Source organism: Amblyraja radiata, chromosome 12, assembly GCF_010909765.2.
Source record: "Amblyraja radiata isolate CabotCenter1 chromosome 12, sAmbRad1.1.pri, whole genome shotgun sequence".
Taxonomy (NCBI): Eukaryota; Metazoa; Chordata; class Chondrichthyes; order Rajiformes; family Rajidae; genus Amblyraja; species Amblyraja radiata.
Window position 1 is genome coordinate 38,754,998 of NC_045967.1, and position 20,350 is coordinate 38,775,347.

At 40.0% G+C, this 20,350-nt stretch overlaps 1 protein-coding gene across 2 annotated transcripts; it reads left to right on the top strand.

Moving 5' to 3' along the window:
* Positions 1-4,950: 4,950 nt before the first annotated feature.
* On the top strand, positions 4,951-16,127 carry LOC116979111 (serine/threonine-protein kinase Nek5-like). 2 transcript variants are annotated; one of them, XM_033030581.1, is made up of 4 exons: positions 4,951-5,125; positions 8,054-9,223; positions 11,070-11,270; positions 14,501-16,127. In XM_033030581.1, exons 2-4 carry the CDS (start codon positions 8,095-8,097, stop codon positions 14,653-14,655), a joined length of 1,485 nt encoding a protein of 494 aa, XP_032886472.1. In that variant the 5' UTR covers positions 4,951-5,125; positions 8,054-8,094; the 3' UTR covers positions 14,656-16,127. The 2 variants fall into 2 exon arrangements, with proteins under 2 accessions (XP_032886472.1, XP_032886471.1); XM_033030580.1 differs by lacking the exon at positions 4,951-5,125 and adding an exon at positions 5,401-5,435.
* The last annotated feature ends 4,223 nt before the right edge of the window (positions 16,128-20,350 follow it).

Below are 20,350 nucleotides of genomic sequence, written 5' to 3' on the forward strand. Positions count from 1 at the left end.
CCTTGGATTATTTTAAAACAAAACTTGTAGTTGAAAGGATAAAGGATAAATGTAATCCTAGCTGAGCAAGCAGATGGTGCAGTTAATTAAAATTTGGTGGATCCCAAAAGCTTGGTAAGGCCATAGAGTATAAAACTGGACGAGCCTATTTTTAAACTCTTCTAAAATGGTCATTTTTGCAAACAAATTTCCATAATAGTCAGATAACTTGAATCTGTGCTGGGAACTAAATACCTCGGCATCACAAGAATTCCCTTGATTTTGGTGAGGATCTAAATGGGGAGAGAATTCAGAAATCGGATTGAATCACTAGGAAGGCAAATGCAATGTAAGCATTTATTGAGGACTAGAATATAAAGGAATGTTGTGCTGTGGCTTTGGTCAGGCACTGGTCAGACTGGAATTAGAGTATTGTGAGCACTTTTGGGGCCCCATATCTGAGGATGTGTTGGAGAGGGTCCAGAGGAGGTTTATGAGAACTATCCTGGAATTATTGGGTTAACGTATGATAATACCAACATTACATTAACTAGAAGATGAAAAATAAAACGGAGCGGGGAATGAAAGACATACTTTATGCAAGAAGAGTTTCGGAAATCTTTTTTAAAAACTTGCTATAATACAAATGTTTAAATTTGTATTGTGCTTTGAATTTTAGAAAAGAGGCTGTCTGGAACACCAGTAAAACCAAGTGCCTTTGCACTAAGCACTTACACATGAGGAAAACCGATGCTCAACTTTGTCTTTGGAGTGGGTTTCATCAATTATTGAACAGGCTGTGGTCAGAGGCCATAACCATTTTGTCAGCAATTCCTGATCTCAAGTCAGCAGCACAGACAGGCTGTCTTCAGAAAACAGCCCACATTTGCATTTTGTTTTTAATGATCAAAATTTTGAACACATGTTTGTGTTGGTGAGGGTCCAGAGGAGGTTTGAGAACAATCCCTGGAATTATTAGCTTAACGTATAATAAGCGTTTGATGGCACTGTGCCTTTACTCGCTAAAGTTGAGTAAGATGAGGAACCTCATTGAAACTTACCGAATAGTGAAAGGCCTGAATAGAGTGGATGTGGAGAGGATGTTTCCATGAGTGGCAGTGACTGCGACAGGAGGGAATAGCCTTGGAATAAAAAGTTGTTGAGGAATTTATTTTGTCAGGATGAGGAATCTGTAATTCATTGCCACAGGCGGCTGTGGAGGCAAAGTAATTGTTTTTTTTAAGGTGGAGATTGACAGATTCTTGATTAGTAAGGGTTATGGGGAGAAGGCATGAGAATGGGTTTGAGAGGGAATGATTGATCAGACATGATTGAGTAGTGGAGCAGACTCAATGGGCCTAATGGCCTAATTCTATTCCTATGACTTATGAACTTCATTCCTTGACTTAGTTTTAGTTACCTGAACTTGCTTCGTCTGCAGCATGGATTTTTGTGCTAAACCTGGCAAATCCAAAAAAGGCTAATTTGGAACCGAGTTATAAATTCAAAAAAGGCTAATTTGGAACTAATTTAAATACATGGTGTTCCTTTCTGAATATTAAGCCTTTAAATTTCCTGTGAGCGTGTCTATGCGTAAGATGTGACTAATGTCAAAATTATGTAGATACTTTGTGCATACTACTTGCGAAATTGCCTTGATATAAACTGGTGATGGATGGGGTGATAGTTTGCAGGAGTATTGTAGTTATGTATGTGGGTAGTACTTTAGTTCCAAACAACATTTGAAGGATGGCTTCCAAAACGGTTTGTTTTGGCCATCGAAATAGAATTTTGAGGAAATGTTCCAGATTCTTGTCGCCATCCAGAGCAATAATCTGCTAGTCTTGAACTAAATTTTGATGTATCTCAATTTTCAATGTTTAATGCAGAATGGGCAGCAAAGGAAGCAGCCAACAAAAGATTCATTGCAATGGTATAATGACAATTGCTATTTCAATGTGTTCCTTAGATTTAAGAAAAAAATATTTCTCATGGTTTAAATTAAAGTGTTTTATGGGCCATAAACTAAAATGTAGTTTTAGTCAATGCACAAAGGAAGAACATGGTAATTGTTCAGTATGCATAGTTCATTAATTCCTAAATCCGAGTCAAGTGTTTTATTGTAGTGTACCAAATTGAACAATTCGTACTTGCAGCAGCACAACAGTTTGCACGGTACTGAACTCAATAGATAAAATAATAAACACAAATTCAATAAACAGATTACCCAATATAGTACAAAATAAAGCCTGAGGTTCCTAGTGCAAACTATAGTTTGTAGTTTGGTTGGAATTTGTAGTGTCCAATATCCTGGTATTTATTGGGCAGAAGCTGTTCCTGGACATCAGTTTTCAGACTCCCATACTACTACCCGATGGTAGGAGTGAAATGAGCATTGCCAGGGTGGTGTGGGTCTTCTGATGTTGGCTGCCTAACTGAGTGCCTGTTATAGATCCCTTCAATGGTGAAGTAAGTACCTGTAATGAACCAGGCAGTATTCACCACTTTTTGTAATCTCCTCTGGTCCTGGATGTGTGAGTTGTTGAACCAGGCTGTTATGGCAACTTGTCATCTGCAGATGTCAACTGCTCTCTACTGTACACCTGTAGAAGTTCAAGAGTGTTCATCGACATACCAAATTTCCTCAATCTTCTAAGGAAGTAGAGGCATTGGTGTGCTTTCTTTATGATTGTATCAATGTGATGGATCCAGGAGTTCTTGAGATATGCACACCCAAAAACTTGAAGTTGTTGACTCCATCCACCACTGACCTGCTAATGAAGGTGGGTTTATGAATCCCTTGCCTTCCTCTTCTAAAATCAACAACTGTTGTCTTGGTTTTAATTATGTTGTTTTGCACCATTTAATGAGATGACAGATCTCCCTCCTATCCTCTGACTCATTACCTGAAATTCATCCAAAACTGGTGTTGGGGGCAAATTTAAAGATGGAGTTGGAACTGTCTGGCAATGCAGCCATGGGCATAGTGAATAGAGCAGGGGACTGAACAGAGCAGGGGATTGAGCAGAGCCTATAATCTTGGTATTTAAATGAGCATTCAGTTTAAAATATGAATCGGGGGGGGATCTTATAGAAACTTACAAAATTCTTAAGGGGTTGGACAGGCGAGATGCAGGAAGATTGTTCCCGATGTTGGGGAAGTCCAGAACAGCCTCTGCAGATCAAAAGAAGCTGGTGGGGCAGTTTCCGGTGTACACAGACCATCAGGAAAACTGGTCCATCAGCAGAGGAATTGCATTCAAAGAACTGGTTAGTTTTACGAGTTTGGATGAGGCAATTAAATTGAAATGGCAACAATCTTTTGACTACTCTGTTGTGACGTCAGTTTTGGACTAGGACAACTGCTGCAGACTGCTGGTTGTATAGGAACAAGAGGGCCCACTTCTGTGCTGCACAAATCTGAATTAATGACCTTTTACTTTCCAGAATGCACAGATGAGTTAGAGCAAATATGTAGAAATTGGAAGGGTGGGGTGATCCAACAGAGGAGCACATGAACCTCATTGTCATCTTACATGGATTGGAATATTCGTACATCCAACTGAACAAGCAAAAAGGTTTGTTCGATCTGGAAAATCTGCAGGATCATTTCAATAGTAAAACTTCATCACGGAGAGCGACAAGACGTAATTGCAAAGTCAAATATGAGTGATAACAAATCTCATTCTCCGTTGAATGTTATCAATATTACAAAAATATTTGTCCTTAATTTTACATTTTTGTATTTGCAAATACATCTCCAAAGATATTTCATGTTCATGTTAATCAAGGCACCTAATGTGGATCATTGTGCAGTCATGATTTATGAATGCAGTAGAAATCATAAACCTCAAGAAGCCAAGGTGTTTTTTGCAGTTCACTTTGGGCAAAATATAAGATTCCCACATGCTTGATGGAGCAAGGGGTGGTGAATTTAATTTGAGATCCACTTGCAATATGGATCCACCAACATTAATTTTAGAGCTCTGGATTCCATGCACCACTGATCTTACTTGAGATTCCTGTGTGGAGAATGGCATGGTATGGACAAGTTTTTGGAGGTCTTTTTAATACCAACATTATTACATTAATTAGGAGATTAAATTAGAATGGAGCAGGCAACGGAAGACATATTTAATGTAAAAAGAGATTGGGAATTTTTTTTTTTTTTAGCTAGGATACAATGTTAAAGTTGTGTGATGCTTTGAACTTTAGAAAATAATCTGTTAGTCTGGAACGCCAGTGAAGAGAAACCAAATGTCTTTGCACTAAGTACTTACAAATGAGGGAAAACAATGTTCAACTGTTGTTGGAGTGAGTTTCATCATTTATTGAGCAGGCTGTGGTCAGAGGCCAGAAACCTTTTGTTAGCAATTCTGTCCCCCAGGTCGGCAGCACTGACTTAAGAAAATGACCCACATTTGCATTCTGATTTTAACTTTCAAAAATGTGAATACAAATGTGATTGATAAATATGCCATTTGACAATTTGAACACAGCTTGTGAAAAATTATATATGAAAATAGTTCTATTAAAGGAGGTAGTTGAGGAAACAAAGATGTTCTCAAATGGATTAAAAAAAGCTTTTTGGGATGGTCTGAATTGGACAAATGCTCATGAAAACAAGCAATCAAACTGAGGTTCAATGAATAGGTCCCAAACACCAGTGTTTTGTCATTCTCTCCCCCCCCCCCCCCCCCCCCCATGTGCTTCTATTTGGTCCTACCATCTCCCATCCCCCAGTAGAAACCTGTTCCTTAACCCTCCTTTGCACTCTCACCCCCCCCCCCCCCCCCCCCCCATGTATTTCCCACATCAGCTCAACATTTCACTCCTCTCTTCCTCATTCCCTTTTATTTTATTTGCACCTCCAGCCTGTTACCTATTCCACCCTCTGCCCCGCCCCTCACTCGTAGCCACCTATCACTTCCCAGGCTTTGTCTCCTCTCTCTTTTCCAGCTTTCACTCCCTCCACCACCCCATCAGTGTGAGGAAGGATCCCGACCCCAAGCCGAGCACCGTCTCTCCACAGATGCTGACTGACTGACCCGCTCAGCTCCACCACCGACAGGGACTTGTAAAATAATCTTCATCCAACGTGCGCCGGCGTTCGTAAAACCACAGGTTTCGTTTGAAATCATAAACCGTGAGTATTTGTGTCTTTGGAAGAACAACAAGCGGTAAATGTGAGGACAGCGGCGCTCGCTCGCTCGCCCAGCGCTGGTCCACTCACTCAAAGATCCGCTATAGGATCTCACTCACTCACAACACTCACTCACCTGTTGGCCCCCGGCCCCCGGCCCACAACCCCCCGGCCCCCAGTCCCCAGCCCACAGCCCCCCGGCCGCACCGGAAACAGCTCGCTGCCCCGCTACTGATGATTGGCTGCCGGCCGGGTGCCCCGCAGGTGGTGTACGTCACTTCCCCAGAGACGGGACGCCGCGGCTGTTTAGGAGGTGGGGGCCGGGGGATGGGTGGGGATGTGGTGGTGGGGGGTCAGGGACAGGTGGGGGATATCGATGAGGTGGAGGCCGGGGGGGGGGGGCTCAGGGACAGGTGGGGGTGACAGGGGCAGGGGGGGGGCAGGGACAGGTGGGAAGAGGGGGTCAGTGACAGGTGGGGGGGCTCATGGACAGGTGGGGGGTCAGGGACAGGTGGGGAGGGGACCGGGGGGTGGGGTCAGGGACAGGTGGGGGGGTCGGAGACAGGTGGGTGGGGGGGTCAGGGACAGGTGGTGGGGTCGGGGGGCCGGGGGGGGGGAGGATTGGTGAGGTGGGGGGCGTCAGTGACAGGTGGGGGGGGGTCAGTGACAGGTGGGGGGTGGGGTCAGTGACAGGTGGGGGGGTCGGGGGGAAAGGAAGGGGTCGTGTGGGATGGGAGAGTGGATCACGGGAGGGGACAGACAGAGGGAGGTCATGGGGGTCGGGTCGTTCAGGAAGGAAGAGAGGATCGGGAGAGGGAGGGAAGGTCGGGGTGGGAGAGGGCGAGTCGGGGAGGGAAACTCAACCAGAGAGGGAGGAGCGGGGCAGGGATGGTCGAGGAGGGAGGGTCGGGCCGAGTGGGCAGGCGGGGAGGCGGCGGCTGCTCTGGTGTCCAGCCGGGGGTTAGACTGGGGGGGTTGAATGTGCCGGCCCAGACTCTGCTCTTCCAGCTCCCTCGAATCCACCTCGACCCAAAGCCATGTCACCAATTCCGCTTCTTCACCTCTCAGGTCCTATCCAGATCAGCCTGATCGGGACACTTGACGTATTGTCAAAAACAAATTGACATCCTTCTCTTCCTCTTAAATCTCTGACATCCTGCATGCCCTGCACAAATCCTTAGATAGCATCTCGTTCCCTCCCTAATGGGCAGAAAGTTTCTCTCTCTAATACTGCTATCAATTCCTCATAATATCTGAAAACTTCCATGAAACATGTTAATAACAATTGAGCATTTAGGGGTGTACAATAAATGCCAGCATTTGCCGTCTGCACCCTTGTTCCCTGATTGCTTTGAAAGTCTGAAGCACAATGTTAATTCCTTCCCTGACCACTCAATGTACCAAGCAGAATATTGACAATCACCTGAACACTGCTGTAAACCTGAAATATTGAAATAATCCCTTCACTGTTTGCATAAGCTGAAACAGGATATTGATATCCTTTCCTCAGTATGGCCATAGATTTAATCTGAATATTGATGTACTTTCCTGAAGCAGGCTAATGTTTTTTCCCCCCGCCATCAGAGCTTTATTCTTACTATCATTAGGATTACTATTTCTCAGTTAATTGTCATAAAAACACAGAATAAAAATATACATGGTAATGATAGATACAAAAAAAAAATGCAACTAATTATCTTGAGAACGATATACTTGTGCCCTCATAGATGGTTGTCGTGTCATGAATATTAAGCAATTTGCCACTTGGTACATTTTTCTTTGCTAAAATTATGAATAATCTTGCCTTTGCATTGAAGTGCAAAGTCTAATTTAAGAGTACTGGAGGAGGAGATAGACATCTATTCCCTTGACCCTATGTTGCCATTCTGATCTTCCCAGATGTGACCAGTCAACGGAACCATCCTACTGCAACTAGAGAGCAATATTGAACTATTATCTACCTCTTTGGTGACCCTCGGGCTATCTTTGATCGGACTTTATTGGCTTTATCTTGCACTAAACGTTATTTTGTGCTGAACATTATTCCCTTATCATGCATCTGTACACTGTGCATGGCTCGATTGTAATCATGTATTGTCTTTCCGCTGACTAGTTAGCACGCAACAAAAGCTTTTCACTGTACCTCGGTACACGTGACAATAAATTAAAACGGAACTGAACTGCAAAAGCTGTTCCATGCTGCAACTCTATTCAGCCTCCTTATAATACAAACTCTCCAGACCAAGAAACACCCCCATAAATGCAAAACCCTGGTTGCCAACCATTTTAACTCCCCTTCCAATTCCCACATTGATTTTTTTGTTCTGGACCTCCTCTATTGCAAGAGCGAGGCCACATGTAAATTGGAGAAACCGTGCCACATATTCCGCTTGGGTAGCTTACAACCCAATGGTATGAATAATGAATTTTCCAATTTTAAGTCACAACCTCCCTGGTTCCTTCCCCCACCTTCTCTTCCATGTCCACTACAGTGCGCACCCACTTCTCCCACTATCCTGTCCCCCTCCCCCCTGTCCCCTTCCACCTATATCCCTCCAGCTAGCTTTATATTTAATTCCTCTTCTCTACTATCTGCCACCCTATACCATCCTTTTCTTCTTTAGCCTTTGTCTACCCATCTGCTAATCAAACCCTCCTCACCTAGATCCACCTATCACTTATCAGGCCCGACCCACCTCTTTTCCAAATTTCTCCTCTCTACTTCGTCTGAAGAAGGGTCACAACCCGAAACACCACCTGTCAATTTCCTCCAGCTGTTGAGTTACTGCAACACTTTGTGTTTCACTCAAGATTCAAGCATCTGCAGGTCCTTAAGTCTCCATAAATTATCTCTATTGAGATGACAGAAGAATAGTTTAATTAAAAATCATTTTAAATCACCTTTATTTTCATTTATTTTTATGTGTAAAGTGCAAGCCGCAGAGCTCTCAACAACAAATGAACCAAACAAAATGGAGAAATATGAGAAGGTTATGACAATAGGGAGAGGAGCAAGTGCAGAGGTCTACTTAATGAATAACTTGGAAACCAAAAAGCTGCATGCTGTCAAAAGAATAAAGATTGATTCATCACTCAAGATGAGAAGCAAGGAAGCTGTAATGCAAGAAGCAACCATTTTGACCAGTCTCAAGCACCCTCATGTTGTCACTTGTCATGAATACTTCATTGATCCAGGAGAAGAGTATCTCTTCATTGTCCAAGATTATTGTGATGGAGGTACTTTGGATGACTTGATCCAGTCTAAAAAAGAGAAGGGTTTTTTTGCTGAGAAGGATGTTATGCGGTGGTTTGTTCAGTTAGTTATGGCTATTCAGTATATTCATTCTCTGAAGATTCTGCATCGAGATATAAAAACATCCAATATTTTTCTTACAAAGAAGGGCACAGTTAAGCTGGGCGATTTCGGAATATCAAAAGTAATGACCCACACTTTGGATATGGCAAATACCTGTGTTGGCACACCATGCTATTTAAGCCCGGAACTCTGTCAAGACATGCCCTACAGCTCTAAGTCTGATATTTGGGCCCTTGGTTGCCTTTTATTTGAACTCTGTGCTTTGAAACCTGCATTTCATGCAAAGAACCTCTTAAGCTTGTTTTATAAAATCGTTAAGGGTGAGTATGCTTGTGTACCCAAGAACTGCTCTGAAAATTTGCACAACCTGATCAAAAATCTTCTCTGCAAGTATCCCGAAGAAAGACCCAGTGCCAACACTATCCTTAAGATACCTTACGCCCAGGAACACCTCAAGCTGTTCATTATAGACCAAGAATTTCAGCTTACAAAATATAATTCTGTGAAGGATGCACACTCTGGGAAAAGGGACGGTAATGAGATCACTGATCACCTCTGTCAGTCTTTGGATCCTGGTGAAGAAGACACTTGTTCACCACGTGGTCAAAATGATGGAAATGCAACGGTGATGCCCTCCGAGGTGTGTGAGAACGTTGGACTCCACGAGGAAGAGGATAATTATTCTGATGACTTTGATCAGGACAGTTTGTCCTCGACGGGGGAGCATGCTGAGGATGAAATGACAGTACCAGTTTCAAGTGCTGACACCTCAGCGGTTACAGAAGGTAGTTTGATGTGTAGAAACACTTTTTTGATGCTATTTTTATTTCCAACGTAACCATATTTCCAGCGTTGTCACAGGCGGTTATACAGTATTTTTTTTTTCTTGACGCCAAAGTAAATATTGCACCTTGGGAACTATTAAATTTTAATTTATGGTAATCTTCTTAATTGATATCTTGGATCATCCTCACCTTGACTCTTCTCCATTTAACTTGAATATTTCACACATCTGCTTGATTGAAATCCTGGTGATATTTTTACTGAAGCTTTTCATGCTGCTTTATAAAAATCCAGAATTTGTGATAATTGCTGTATCTAGCTTTGATAGAATCACACAGTAGGGAACGGGCCCTTTGACCCACCGAATCAATGCTGACCATCAATCGCCCATTTACACCAATCTAATTTTATTCTCCCCAGATTCCTCTCAAGACTCTGCCAGCTCTTCAACTCACTACACATTTGGGGTAATTTACAGTGGTTAATTAACCCACCAAACTGCAGGTCTTTGGGATGTGGAAAGAAATTGGAGCACCCTGAGGAAACCCACACAGTCACAGGGAGAACATGCACACACCAAGCACATAGCATTGATGGTCAGTATTGTACCTAAGTACTGGGGCTGTGAGGTATGGTTCTATTAACTGTGCTATTATGCCACTGGCTCTTAGCCCTCTTTACAGTAACATGTGAATTGTTAGCCCATTTTACTGAACTACTTTTTGTCTACACAAATGGAACAGAAAAAGTCCTTGAAGAGCTGTGGGAAGTTATGAACATTATAATTAACATGGAAGATTTTTATTTAAAGTTAACATACTTCCCCAAAAGATAGAAGTGCTGCTCCATGACAAATGTCAGGGTGCTGGACTTAAATTGAAAATGCTTGACATGAATATTTAATGCATGTACAGAACATTTGAGGCTCAACATTGTGGGAACAATACTATACAATTGATTTGCAAAGTAACGTAATTTCAGCCTGCTAGGCTTCATACAATCTTAGTTGGAATTTCCAATTTCATGTTTCATTCAATAACATCACTCCCTTCTTCAAAGAGGTCTAACAAACAAAAAATATGACGTTCGTAATTTACCAATGATTATATCACTAGATTAGTTTATGGGCATAAAGAGACAGAACATTATAATCTGTGATGGAATATTCTTCAGAACTTGTTTGGTAAACATTATGTGTCTCATGCCTGATTGTTTTCTCTCACTACATACACCCTTTGTCTACCATCAATAAAAACGTTCTTAAAATGTGGTAGTTAATGGAAAAGCCATAGTGAAAATTAATTATGCAGCAATTAAGCAGATAGTAGTTGCAAAATGTTCCATTAGTTATCTCCAGGGTAAGAACTCTTGTTACCCTTTATTGGAGGTATGGGTACTGATAGATGTGAATATCAACTGATAAAGAACACATTATTGGATCATTAATCCCTTGTTCAGCCAAATGAAAAAACAGCAATGCAGCAGCTTTGGCCTCACTTTCTCAGCATTGCCATTACGAAGCAATAGTAGGCTCCTTGCCTGAGGACAACCAGAATCATGATTTATAAAACAAAATTATATTGGAAGTCACTCTAATCTTTAAGCTGCTGCAAACTCTGCAATTAGTTTTTATATTGGGTGCAATAAACCATTTCTATATGAGTGTACAGTGACTGAGATAGACATCATTTGTTTTTGCAAAACATACAATTTATTGATTTTGGAGCTATCTACTATTAAGATGATGTTGCACTGAATAACGAGTTAAGTGTTCCAACAGTGAATGAATGAGTTATGAGCAAATATAACCATGTTCTAAACTTTGTATGTCAAATTTGTCATTGGCAGCCACTGATGAGATGGACTATACAGAGTACCCAGATGATTTTGAAGAGGAAGAAGTTGATGTGGCAGAAATAGTATGTAACGCTCGATCAGCTATGGAAGTTGAAGCCACCAATGATTCATTTCGTGAAGAAAGAGGTGGTCAAGAAGAAACTGCTGTCAACCTGTGCAGTACCATTAAGTCTCTGAAAGAAAAATGTATCGGTAGGAAGAAATATTTATTAATCCCGCAATGGAATTACATGAAATTCTGGCTTGCTGTCCTGCTGCCTATCAATTAGAACATGAATATTGTGATATAATATGCATGCATCACCGTGTTGTGTGGCTTAAAGAAAATCCTGCTGGCCTCGATCAGAGGCCTTTTTAAAGATTTTTTCAAATGTTTCTGAAAATCAGGGATGTTTAGAAATTCAAATAGATTTAAACAGTTAAAATAAACAAAAACTATTCACAAAATAGTTATTCAACATATCTCAAACAACTCAAAATAAATAAAAAGACCATGAGAACTTCAATATGGAATTAGCTTTCAATGGAAACACGTGTTCCTTTTTCTTGAGGGCTATCTTAATTTTGCAGCAAAGAGCATATAGCTTTTTGCTGTAAAATTCAGTCAATATTCAGTCAATGTTAATTTTCAATTAACTCCAGTACCAGACCTTCCCCGTTACAAAAATTCACAAAATATTGCATAGTATAATTATCTTCTCTTTACCCTAGGTTTGGTCTGCATATCTGCATAGCTGAATTGGGGACTTGCATTGTGAATATAGTAATATTACTTTATCAGTTAATCACATTTTTTAAAGATATTTTAAATACGTTTATTTTATGACTTTTTGAATATGTTTGTGGCTTACTCATTTAGGACAACTTTTTGACAGATCTAACCATGAAAAAGATTTGTTTAGTGATTTGGTAAATAATAACAAAATGGAGACCCTAAGAGGGGAATTCCATGGAATTGCAATGGCCTGCTGATGACTCCATCATCCATCATTACGATTGTACGCTAGCTGATGAGGTTAGGTGGTGTGAGCACTGGGACAGGGAGGAATGGGAATTCTTGGACTGTAGCTATTGGACAGAGCAGAATTTTTGTTTTGATATATTTCTTTCAAACAGAAAAACTTTTCAACATTTATATATTTGTTCTCCCTCTTATGTTAATATTCTGATACCGTTCTAACAGACTGCGGTGGAATAACATTATTAATCAGCCTTTTATAATAATTAAATAATTACTTAAACAATTAGTAATTAAGAGAATGGGCTAATTAGTGACAGGTAGCGAGTCTTTGTCTGGGGAAGGTCAAGATCTCACAAATGTAATATAGTTTTTTAGAGGAGGTAATAAAGGTGACTAATGAGGAGAGGGCAGTGGCTGTTATTTATATTAACACTAGTAAAGCATATGATGAAATCCTTGTGACTTTGTAGTTTAGATTCAGAACTGTTTTACCCCTAGAAGGCAGAGAGTAGTGGTGGAAAAGTGTGACTCTGGCGTCTGTTGTCACACACGCACACACACACACACGCACACACACACGCGCACACACACGCGCACACACACGCGCACACACACACACGCGCACACACACAATGTCTTATAGAAGTCTATAAAATTATCAGAGGCATAGATAATGTAGACTGAATCTTTAGCCAGGGTGGAAATAACAAATATTGGAGGGCATAGCTTTAAGGTGTGAGGGCGTTATTTAATATACATAGAGTGGTGGGTGCCTGAAACGCACTGCCAGGGATGGTGCTGGAACCAAAATGAATATGCAGGCTATGAAGGGATATGGATTGCGTACAGGCACAAGGGATTACTTTAATTTGGCATCATATTGGGCACAGACACTGTGGGCCGAAGGGTCTGTTCTTTTGCAGTACTATTGTACATTCCGTATACTAATTATACTTGTATTGATTAAGCACTTGTATTGAATAAGCTATCGTATTGACTTTTGATTAATATGTGTCTTGTTCATTCTCTGGTGTCTTGCCTCTCCATGCAAAAGATGTGTTCTTGACCCTTGCATAATAGATAGGCTTTGATTGGTTTATTTTGATATTGGTTCCCATGGCTCATAACAACCATACATACAAACTTGTAAAGGTTATAGTGATCAATTTGGTCCACATTCTGATGCCGTACTGAAAGTATTTCAGTTTTTTTTAATATGTGAAAACTGGATCATTATCCAAAGGACTTTGTTTTTTCTTCCACCTTCATTTCAACACAATCTGATGCAGAAATCTGAGTGACAATAAACAATAGGAGCAGGAGCTGGTCCTTCGAGCCAGCACCACCATTCAATGTGATCATGGCTGATCATCCACAATCAGTACCCCGTTCCTGCCTTCTCCCCATATCCCCTGACTCCGCTCTCTTCAAGACCACTATCTAGCTCTCTCTTGAAAGTTTCCAAAGAACCGGCCTCCACCGCCCACTGAGGCAGAGAATTCCACAGACTCACAACTTTCTGTGTGAAAAAGTGTTTCCTCATCTCCGTTCTAAACGGCTTACCCCTTATTCTTAAACTGTGGCCCCTGGTTCTGCACTCCCCCCCACATCGAGAACATGTTTCCTGCCCAAGTGCACATAAAGCATTTTGACTTTTGAAGTATTTTTTATGAACCATAAAATAGGTCTATCATCCTAATGGAGGTGCAAAGCCTTTTTAAATCAATTCATATTAATCATTTGAATACCATGTGACACATTTCAGTTATTTGTTACATATATGCTGCATAAATTCATTTTTCAAGATAATTGAGCTGGGAGTCACTGTATTCCTTCTTGTAGATTCATGAACATTTTGCGAAACAATTCCATGGTAATCTGGTTTGGTGTTCAGAAAATATCTTTATATTGTTTTCTCTTCTCTGACCTGGTAGGATCTTTGCTCATTCACAGGATCTTTTTCCCATTCAATATGTAGGTGCTCTATATCTGGGGTTTTCCCGGTCTGCACTCTTGCAACTTTACAAGGCATTGGTATGTTTGTACCGGTAGAGTTCTCCCAAGGATCCTATTAGATCTTAAACATTTATTAAGGGTAAGAGACTGTTTTTGTTGGAATCAATTACCTTTTCCAAAAGACAGTTTCATCTTTGAGTGGAGAAAATAAAAAATACGGTGTCTTTGTCAGTGCTCATTACCATCAGATTCATCATTAATATTCTGGGTGGATGCTTTGACGTAAATTATTATTTTCAAAATGATGGCTAGGGTCCATGTATTTGATTATGGGGAGAGGGCTTTGGTATGTTAGTGGTGTGGACCTCAGCATTTTTAAGACTAATTCATCTAAGATAAAACAGAATACTATTGTTGAATTGATATTTGATTCATTTGCATTTATATTTAAGATGACTCGGTTTATTTTGAAACTAAATGACTTGCATATTTTCTCTGTTTGCAGATGATGTTGGTCAGACCCTTTTCCATGAAATTGCTTCTCAATTTCTCAAAGGTTTGACTCCCGATGACCTTCAACATCAGTTTGAGCATCGGTTGGGCCCAGATCACTTGGAGACATGCTACATTATCTTCAACATGAATCAAGAAGATGTTTGATTCAATATGCTGCTGCAATTCAAACATTGTTGATCTTTGTTTCTGGCAATCAAGAGAGCTGCGTGGAATTTTATTTTGAGCAAGTACAGCTGACTGAACAGATTCTACTTTGCACATTGTTTTGGGGTTTCAGGGATATCTGTCACAATATTTTACCCCATAACATTGAGCACAAGGATCTGAAGCTTACCACTGTTGTTGCATGGTTAGTGGTTTACCGTGTGGCTAATAATGCTGTGAACTTTCTAAATTTATGAGGAAAAGTAGATACTTTCCTGGTTTTTTTCTTGTTGTCTCCAAGAACTTTCCGAAAAGTTGGTTTGATATTATCTTGTTTTTGCCTCATTGCACATATTTCTCCTAAATGTTGAAAAGTGGCATGTAGAGTCATGGAGTGTGGAAACAGGCCCTAAGTGTGGAAACAGGCCCTTTGGCCCAACTCGTCCATGCTGACATGAATCTAAAGCTTTACCTTTAGCAGCAAGAATTTGGCACATTAGGAATCCTAAAGATGCGTTGCCAATTTTATTTTCCCTCTCTCATTGAGAAATATATCTCTTAATATACCTCTTAGTGCTTAATATATCCCAGTTTTGACTGCAAACTTACTTTGCAGGCATTGTAAGGCAATAAAAAAAATACTAGGTTATTTGAAGGCACCAGATACTGTAATGAGAAGCAGATAGAATATGTTCCTGAAGGGTAAGATCAAATAGGTTGAAGGCTTTCTGCATTCTAATTTATTTAAATTATAGACAGGGTAATATTTTTTTATTTACTCCCTATTTTTATAGGAAAACATATCTTACTTGATATTTCTGTAGCTATTTTGTAATAAGGCATACATTTTTACTAAGTGCATGGCAGTAGGATATGGTTCCCAAATAAAGCATTCCCTATAGAACATCTTGAGGGCAGTTTTACAGTTATCCCATTATTAAATCATGAAGCAGACTGGGAATCAGATTTCCAGCTTATGTGGTTTCTTAAGAATAGGCAGGTAGGTAGGGAGTGGACGTGTGGAGGAGGGTGATTTATTTAGTTTGTAATCACGCTCTGTAATTAGTATCACTAGAGCAACCAAACAGGTTTGGTGAGTTTGTATGCATTGTTTTTAAAATAAAGTTAAATAGTCTAGTAAGACTATTTTAAATAAAGAGATTAAATGTCTCAAATTGCCCAGTCCATTCCCTGCACTTTCTTTTTTATTTTATTGTATAGTAGTGCAGAGGATTAACAGATCCTTGATCTCAAATTTAGATGCAAATTTTATGCATACTGAAATCTTTACTTTCTATATCCTACATTTAATGAACAGGGACATTCTGGTATTTTGAGATTGCTGCCTCACTGGACTTTAACTCGTACAAAATTGTAATTTAAAAAGTATTTTTAGCACTTGATGAAAGAATCTCAATTACAGATGGTAGTATACTTTTAAAAGCCCAGTTGCAATAAAAAACATTTTGGAAGCTTGTGTTTTCATTGTCAATTTATTTTTCAAATGCATTCATTCACAGGACAGCAGTGCTAAAGTAGACATTTTGTGTCCATCTCTAATTGCCCTTAAGAAGGTAGTTAAGATTCAACTCAGTGGCAGGTCTGGAGTTGCACATTGGCCAGATCAGGTTTATATTAACTATTTTTCATCTATCATATGCCCAAAATGTTTGCATCTACTAATTTATAAGTAACATGATGATTTTTGAAGAAATCAGATAGTTTGATGGCTATAAATGTGTAGGTTTTACAAGTGGACACCAGCTGCCTTTGGTTCCAGAATTTTATGAATTAAAAAGCAATAATACTCTGAATCCTATGTTTAATATTTTAGTTTAGTTTAGAGATACAGTGCGGAAACAGGCCCTTCGGCCCACCGAGACCGCGCTGACCAGCGATTCTCGCACATTAACATTACCCTACAAACACTAGTGAGAGTCTGAAGAAGGGTCTCGACCCGAAACATCACCCATTCCTTCTCTCCAGAGATGCTGCCTGTCCCGCTGAGTTACTCCAGCATTTTGTGTCTAGGGACAATTTACACCAAGCCTATTAACCTACATGCCTGTACGTCTTTGGAGTGTGGGAGGAAACTGAAGATCTCGGAGAAAACACACGCGGTCATGGGGAGAACATACAAACTCTGTACAGGCAGCACCTGTAGTCGAGATCGAACCCGGGTCTCCGGTGCTGCAAGCACTGTAAGGCAGCAACTCTACCGCTGCACCACCGTGCCACTTTTGAACAGCATTTAATGTTCATCCATTACAGCCTCCTTGAGAAGATAGCAGAGAGCCACTTTCTTGATGCTCCCATGTGCATGAGACTCATGTCTTTTTTGGTACTAAAGGATTAGGATTTGGAAAGTAAATCAACTAGCAGTGCACTAGCAGAGCCACTGCAGTGATGGAGTTTATAATGGTGAATAGGGTACAAATTAAGATGTTTGACCTTGCTAATGCTGAGTTGAATATTATGGGTGAACTGCTTTGCTGCAAAGTTGAAAATAGATTTGTGCATTATGTAACCAAGAAACTCAACGTTTTCCTGCACATAATTTGTTGGAATTTTTTTTTTAGAGTAATACGTATAAGCTGCCGTTTCATACATCCTTTATCTGTTTAAAGAGACAGATAATTGGTTCTGTAATTCACCATGATTCTGTTGACTATGCAGTGCTCATTTTATCAAGTGTATCCAGCAATTGTGATCTAAAATTAATTCAATTTTGAAGTGTTGAAGAGAATTAAAAAACTGATGGTGCCTACTGCGAAGATACTGTTCCATCCAATTCTGGCTGATGGAGCTGAACAGAAAACCCTTTCCCTCTCTACTGCATATTTGAAAGCTTATGAAGGATTAATTAGTTAAGCATAAGTTATGTTGCCAGTACAAAATTTGATTTCAGGCAGGTTGGAATATTAGAATTATGTAATCTGATTACTTTAATGCATAGCCAAAGATGGCTGGAAAGATTCACTTTTTCACCCACCATATACAGGTCATTCGGTAATTTATTTTTCAAATGTCTAAAATCTCTCAGATCCTCTGAGTTACAAGTTTTAATTTAATGCACCATTTGACACACTATCTTTGTGGTAAATTAATATATTGATTATCTGAGCAAATATTCGATTATACACTTGACCTGGCTTTGAAGTAATACTAAGATAATTTATTAAATAATTTAATTTATAATGAGAATGTGTAAACATTATTAAATCCTTGTTCACAGAGAAGTTTCCATTATTTGCCATTTTGTTTATCCTTTGGAATATCTGCAGTTAATGATGTACAGTTCCCCTTCCTATTTCTAATCTTTCTTTTTTGATGTATTTTATAATATTAATTCAGAAGTTATTGGGGTAGAATTAGGTCATTCGGCCATCGAGTCCACTCCGCCATTCAATCATGGCTGATCACTGCCTCCTAATCCCATTTTCCTGCCTTCTCCCCATAACCCTTGACATCCGTTCTAATCAAGAATTTGTCCATCACTGCCATAAAAATATCCACTGACTTGGCCTCCACAGCTCTCTGTGGCAATGACTTCCACAAATTAACTATCCTCTGACAAGAGGTTCCTCCTCACCTCCTTTCTAAAAGAGTGCCCTTTAATTCTGAGTCTATGACCTCTGGTCCTAGAATCTCCCACCAGTGGAAACATCCTTTCTACATCCACTCTATCTATGCCTTTCATTATTCTGTAAGTTTCAATGTCCCCCCTTCAACATTCTGAACTCCAGTGAGTAGAGGCCCAGTGCTGTCAAATGCTCATCATATGCTAACCCACTCATTCCTGGAATCATTCTTGTAAACCTATTCTGGACTCTCTCCAGAGCCAGCACATCCTTCCTCAGTGGCCCAAATTTGCTCACAGTACTACAATTCAAATTCCAAAAACTAAATATGGCCTGACCTGCACCTTATAGAGCTGTATTCTTAATTTGTTTTCATTTTGGTGTCTAGAATATGCTGCCCTATGCGTACCAATAAACAATTCCCGCTCATCCCACCTCCATCCAAGTAAAATCACCAAAGGAAGAACAACCTGCCCTTAAACTTTTTATTCCCTTCTAAATTTCTGACATTATTGTCACTACACTTTCATAGTTCACCATTGCCTGTAAAGCAACTTCAGATGTAAAGGACATTTTTACCTTTAAAATTGTATGGCTTTTGTTTGTTAAAATTAAACTTTTATTGGGAGAGTACTGAGGATATTTGCTTCTTACCTTCAATTAGTCTCCCTACAGCAGTGCTTTGGCAGGATAGATTGGAGGGCTCATCTAGGGAGGCTATTTGGGTGGAACTGAGAAGTGGGAAAGGTGTAGCAACACTTATAGGGGTGTATTATAGACCGCCAAATGGGGAACGAGAATTGGAAGAGCAAATATGTAAGGAGATAGCAGATATTAGTAGTAAGCACAAGGTAGTGATTGTGGGAGATTTCAACTTTCCACACATAGACTGGGAAACACATTCTGTAAATGGGCTGGATGGTTTGGAGTTTGTAAAATGTGTGCAGGATAGTTTTTTGCAGCAATACATAGAGGTACCTACTAGAGGAGGGGCAGTGCTGGACCTCCTGTTAGGAAATGAGACGGGACAGGTGGCGGAGGTATGCGTTGGGGAGCACTTCGGGTCCAGTGATCACAATACCATTAGTTTCAATATAATTATGGAGAAGGTCAGAACTGGACCTAGGGTTGAGATTTTTGATTGGAGAAAGGTTAACTTTGATGAGATGAGAGATGATTTAAAAGGAGTGGACTGGGACATTTTGTTTTATGGGAAAGATGTAGAAGAGAAATGGTGGACATTTAAAGGGGAAATTTTAAGAGTACAGAATCTTTATGTTCCTGTTCGGTTGAAAGGAAACAGTAAAAATTGGAAAGAGCCCTGGTTTTCAAGGGAAATTGGACATCTTGTTCCGAAAAAGAGGGAGATCTACAATAATTATAGGCAGCATGAAGTAAATGAGGTGCTTGTGGAGTATAAGGAATGTAAAAAGAATCTTAAGAAAGAAATTAGAAAAGCTAAAAGAAGATATGAGGTTGCTTTGGCAAGTAAGGTGAAAGTAAATCCATAGGGTTTCTACAGCTATATTAATAGCAAAAGGATAACGAGGGATAAAATTGGTCCATTGGAGAAACAGAGTGGGCAGCTATCTGCAGAGCCAAAAGAGATGGGGGAGATATTGAACAATTTATTTTCTTCGGTATTCACCAAGGAGAAGGATATTGAATTATGTGAGGTAAGGAAACGAGTAGAGTAGTTATGGATACTATGAGTTTCATAGTAAAAGAAGTACTGACACTTTTGAAAAATATAAAAGTGGATAAGTCTCCAGGTCCTGACAGGATATTCCCTAGGACATTGAGGGAAGTTAGTGTAGAAATAGCCGGGGCTATGACAGAAATATTTCAAATGTAATTAGAAACGTGAATAGTCCCCGAGGATTGGCGTACTGCGCATGTTGTTCCATTGTTTAAAAAGGGTTCTAAGAGTAAACCTAGCAATTATAGACCTGTTAGTTTGACTTCAGTGGTGGGCAAATGAATGGAAAAGATACTTAGAGATAATATATATAAGTATCTGGATAAACAGGGTCTGATTAGGAACAGTCAACATGGATTTGTGCCTGGAAGGTCATGTTTGACTAATCTTCTTGAATTTTTTGAAGAGGTTACTA

Bases quoted from the DNA above. Each gene is read 5' to 3' on its own strand.
- LOC116979111 (XM_033030581.1), top strand. From the start codon at position 8,095: ATGGAGAAATATGAGAAGGTTATGACAATAGGGAGAGGAGCAAGTGCA. The intron at 9,224-11,069 runs GTAGTTTGATGT...TGTCATTGGCAG, and splicing joins CACCTCAGCGGTTACAGAAG to CCACTGATGAGATGGACTAT. The intron at 11,271-14,500 runs GTAGGAAGAAAT...CTCTGTTTGCAG, and splicing joins TCTGAAAGAAAAATGTATCG to ATGATGTTGGTCAGACCCTT.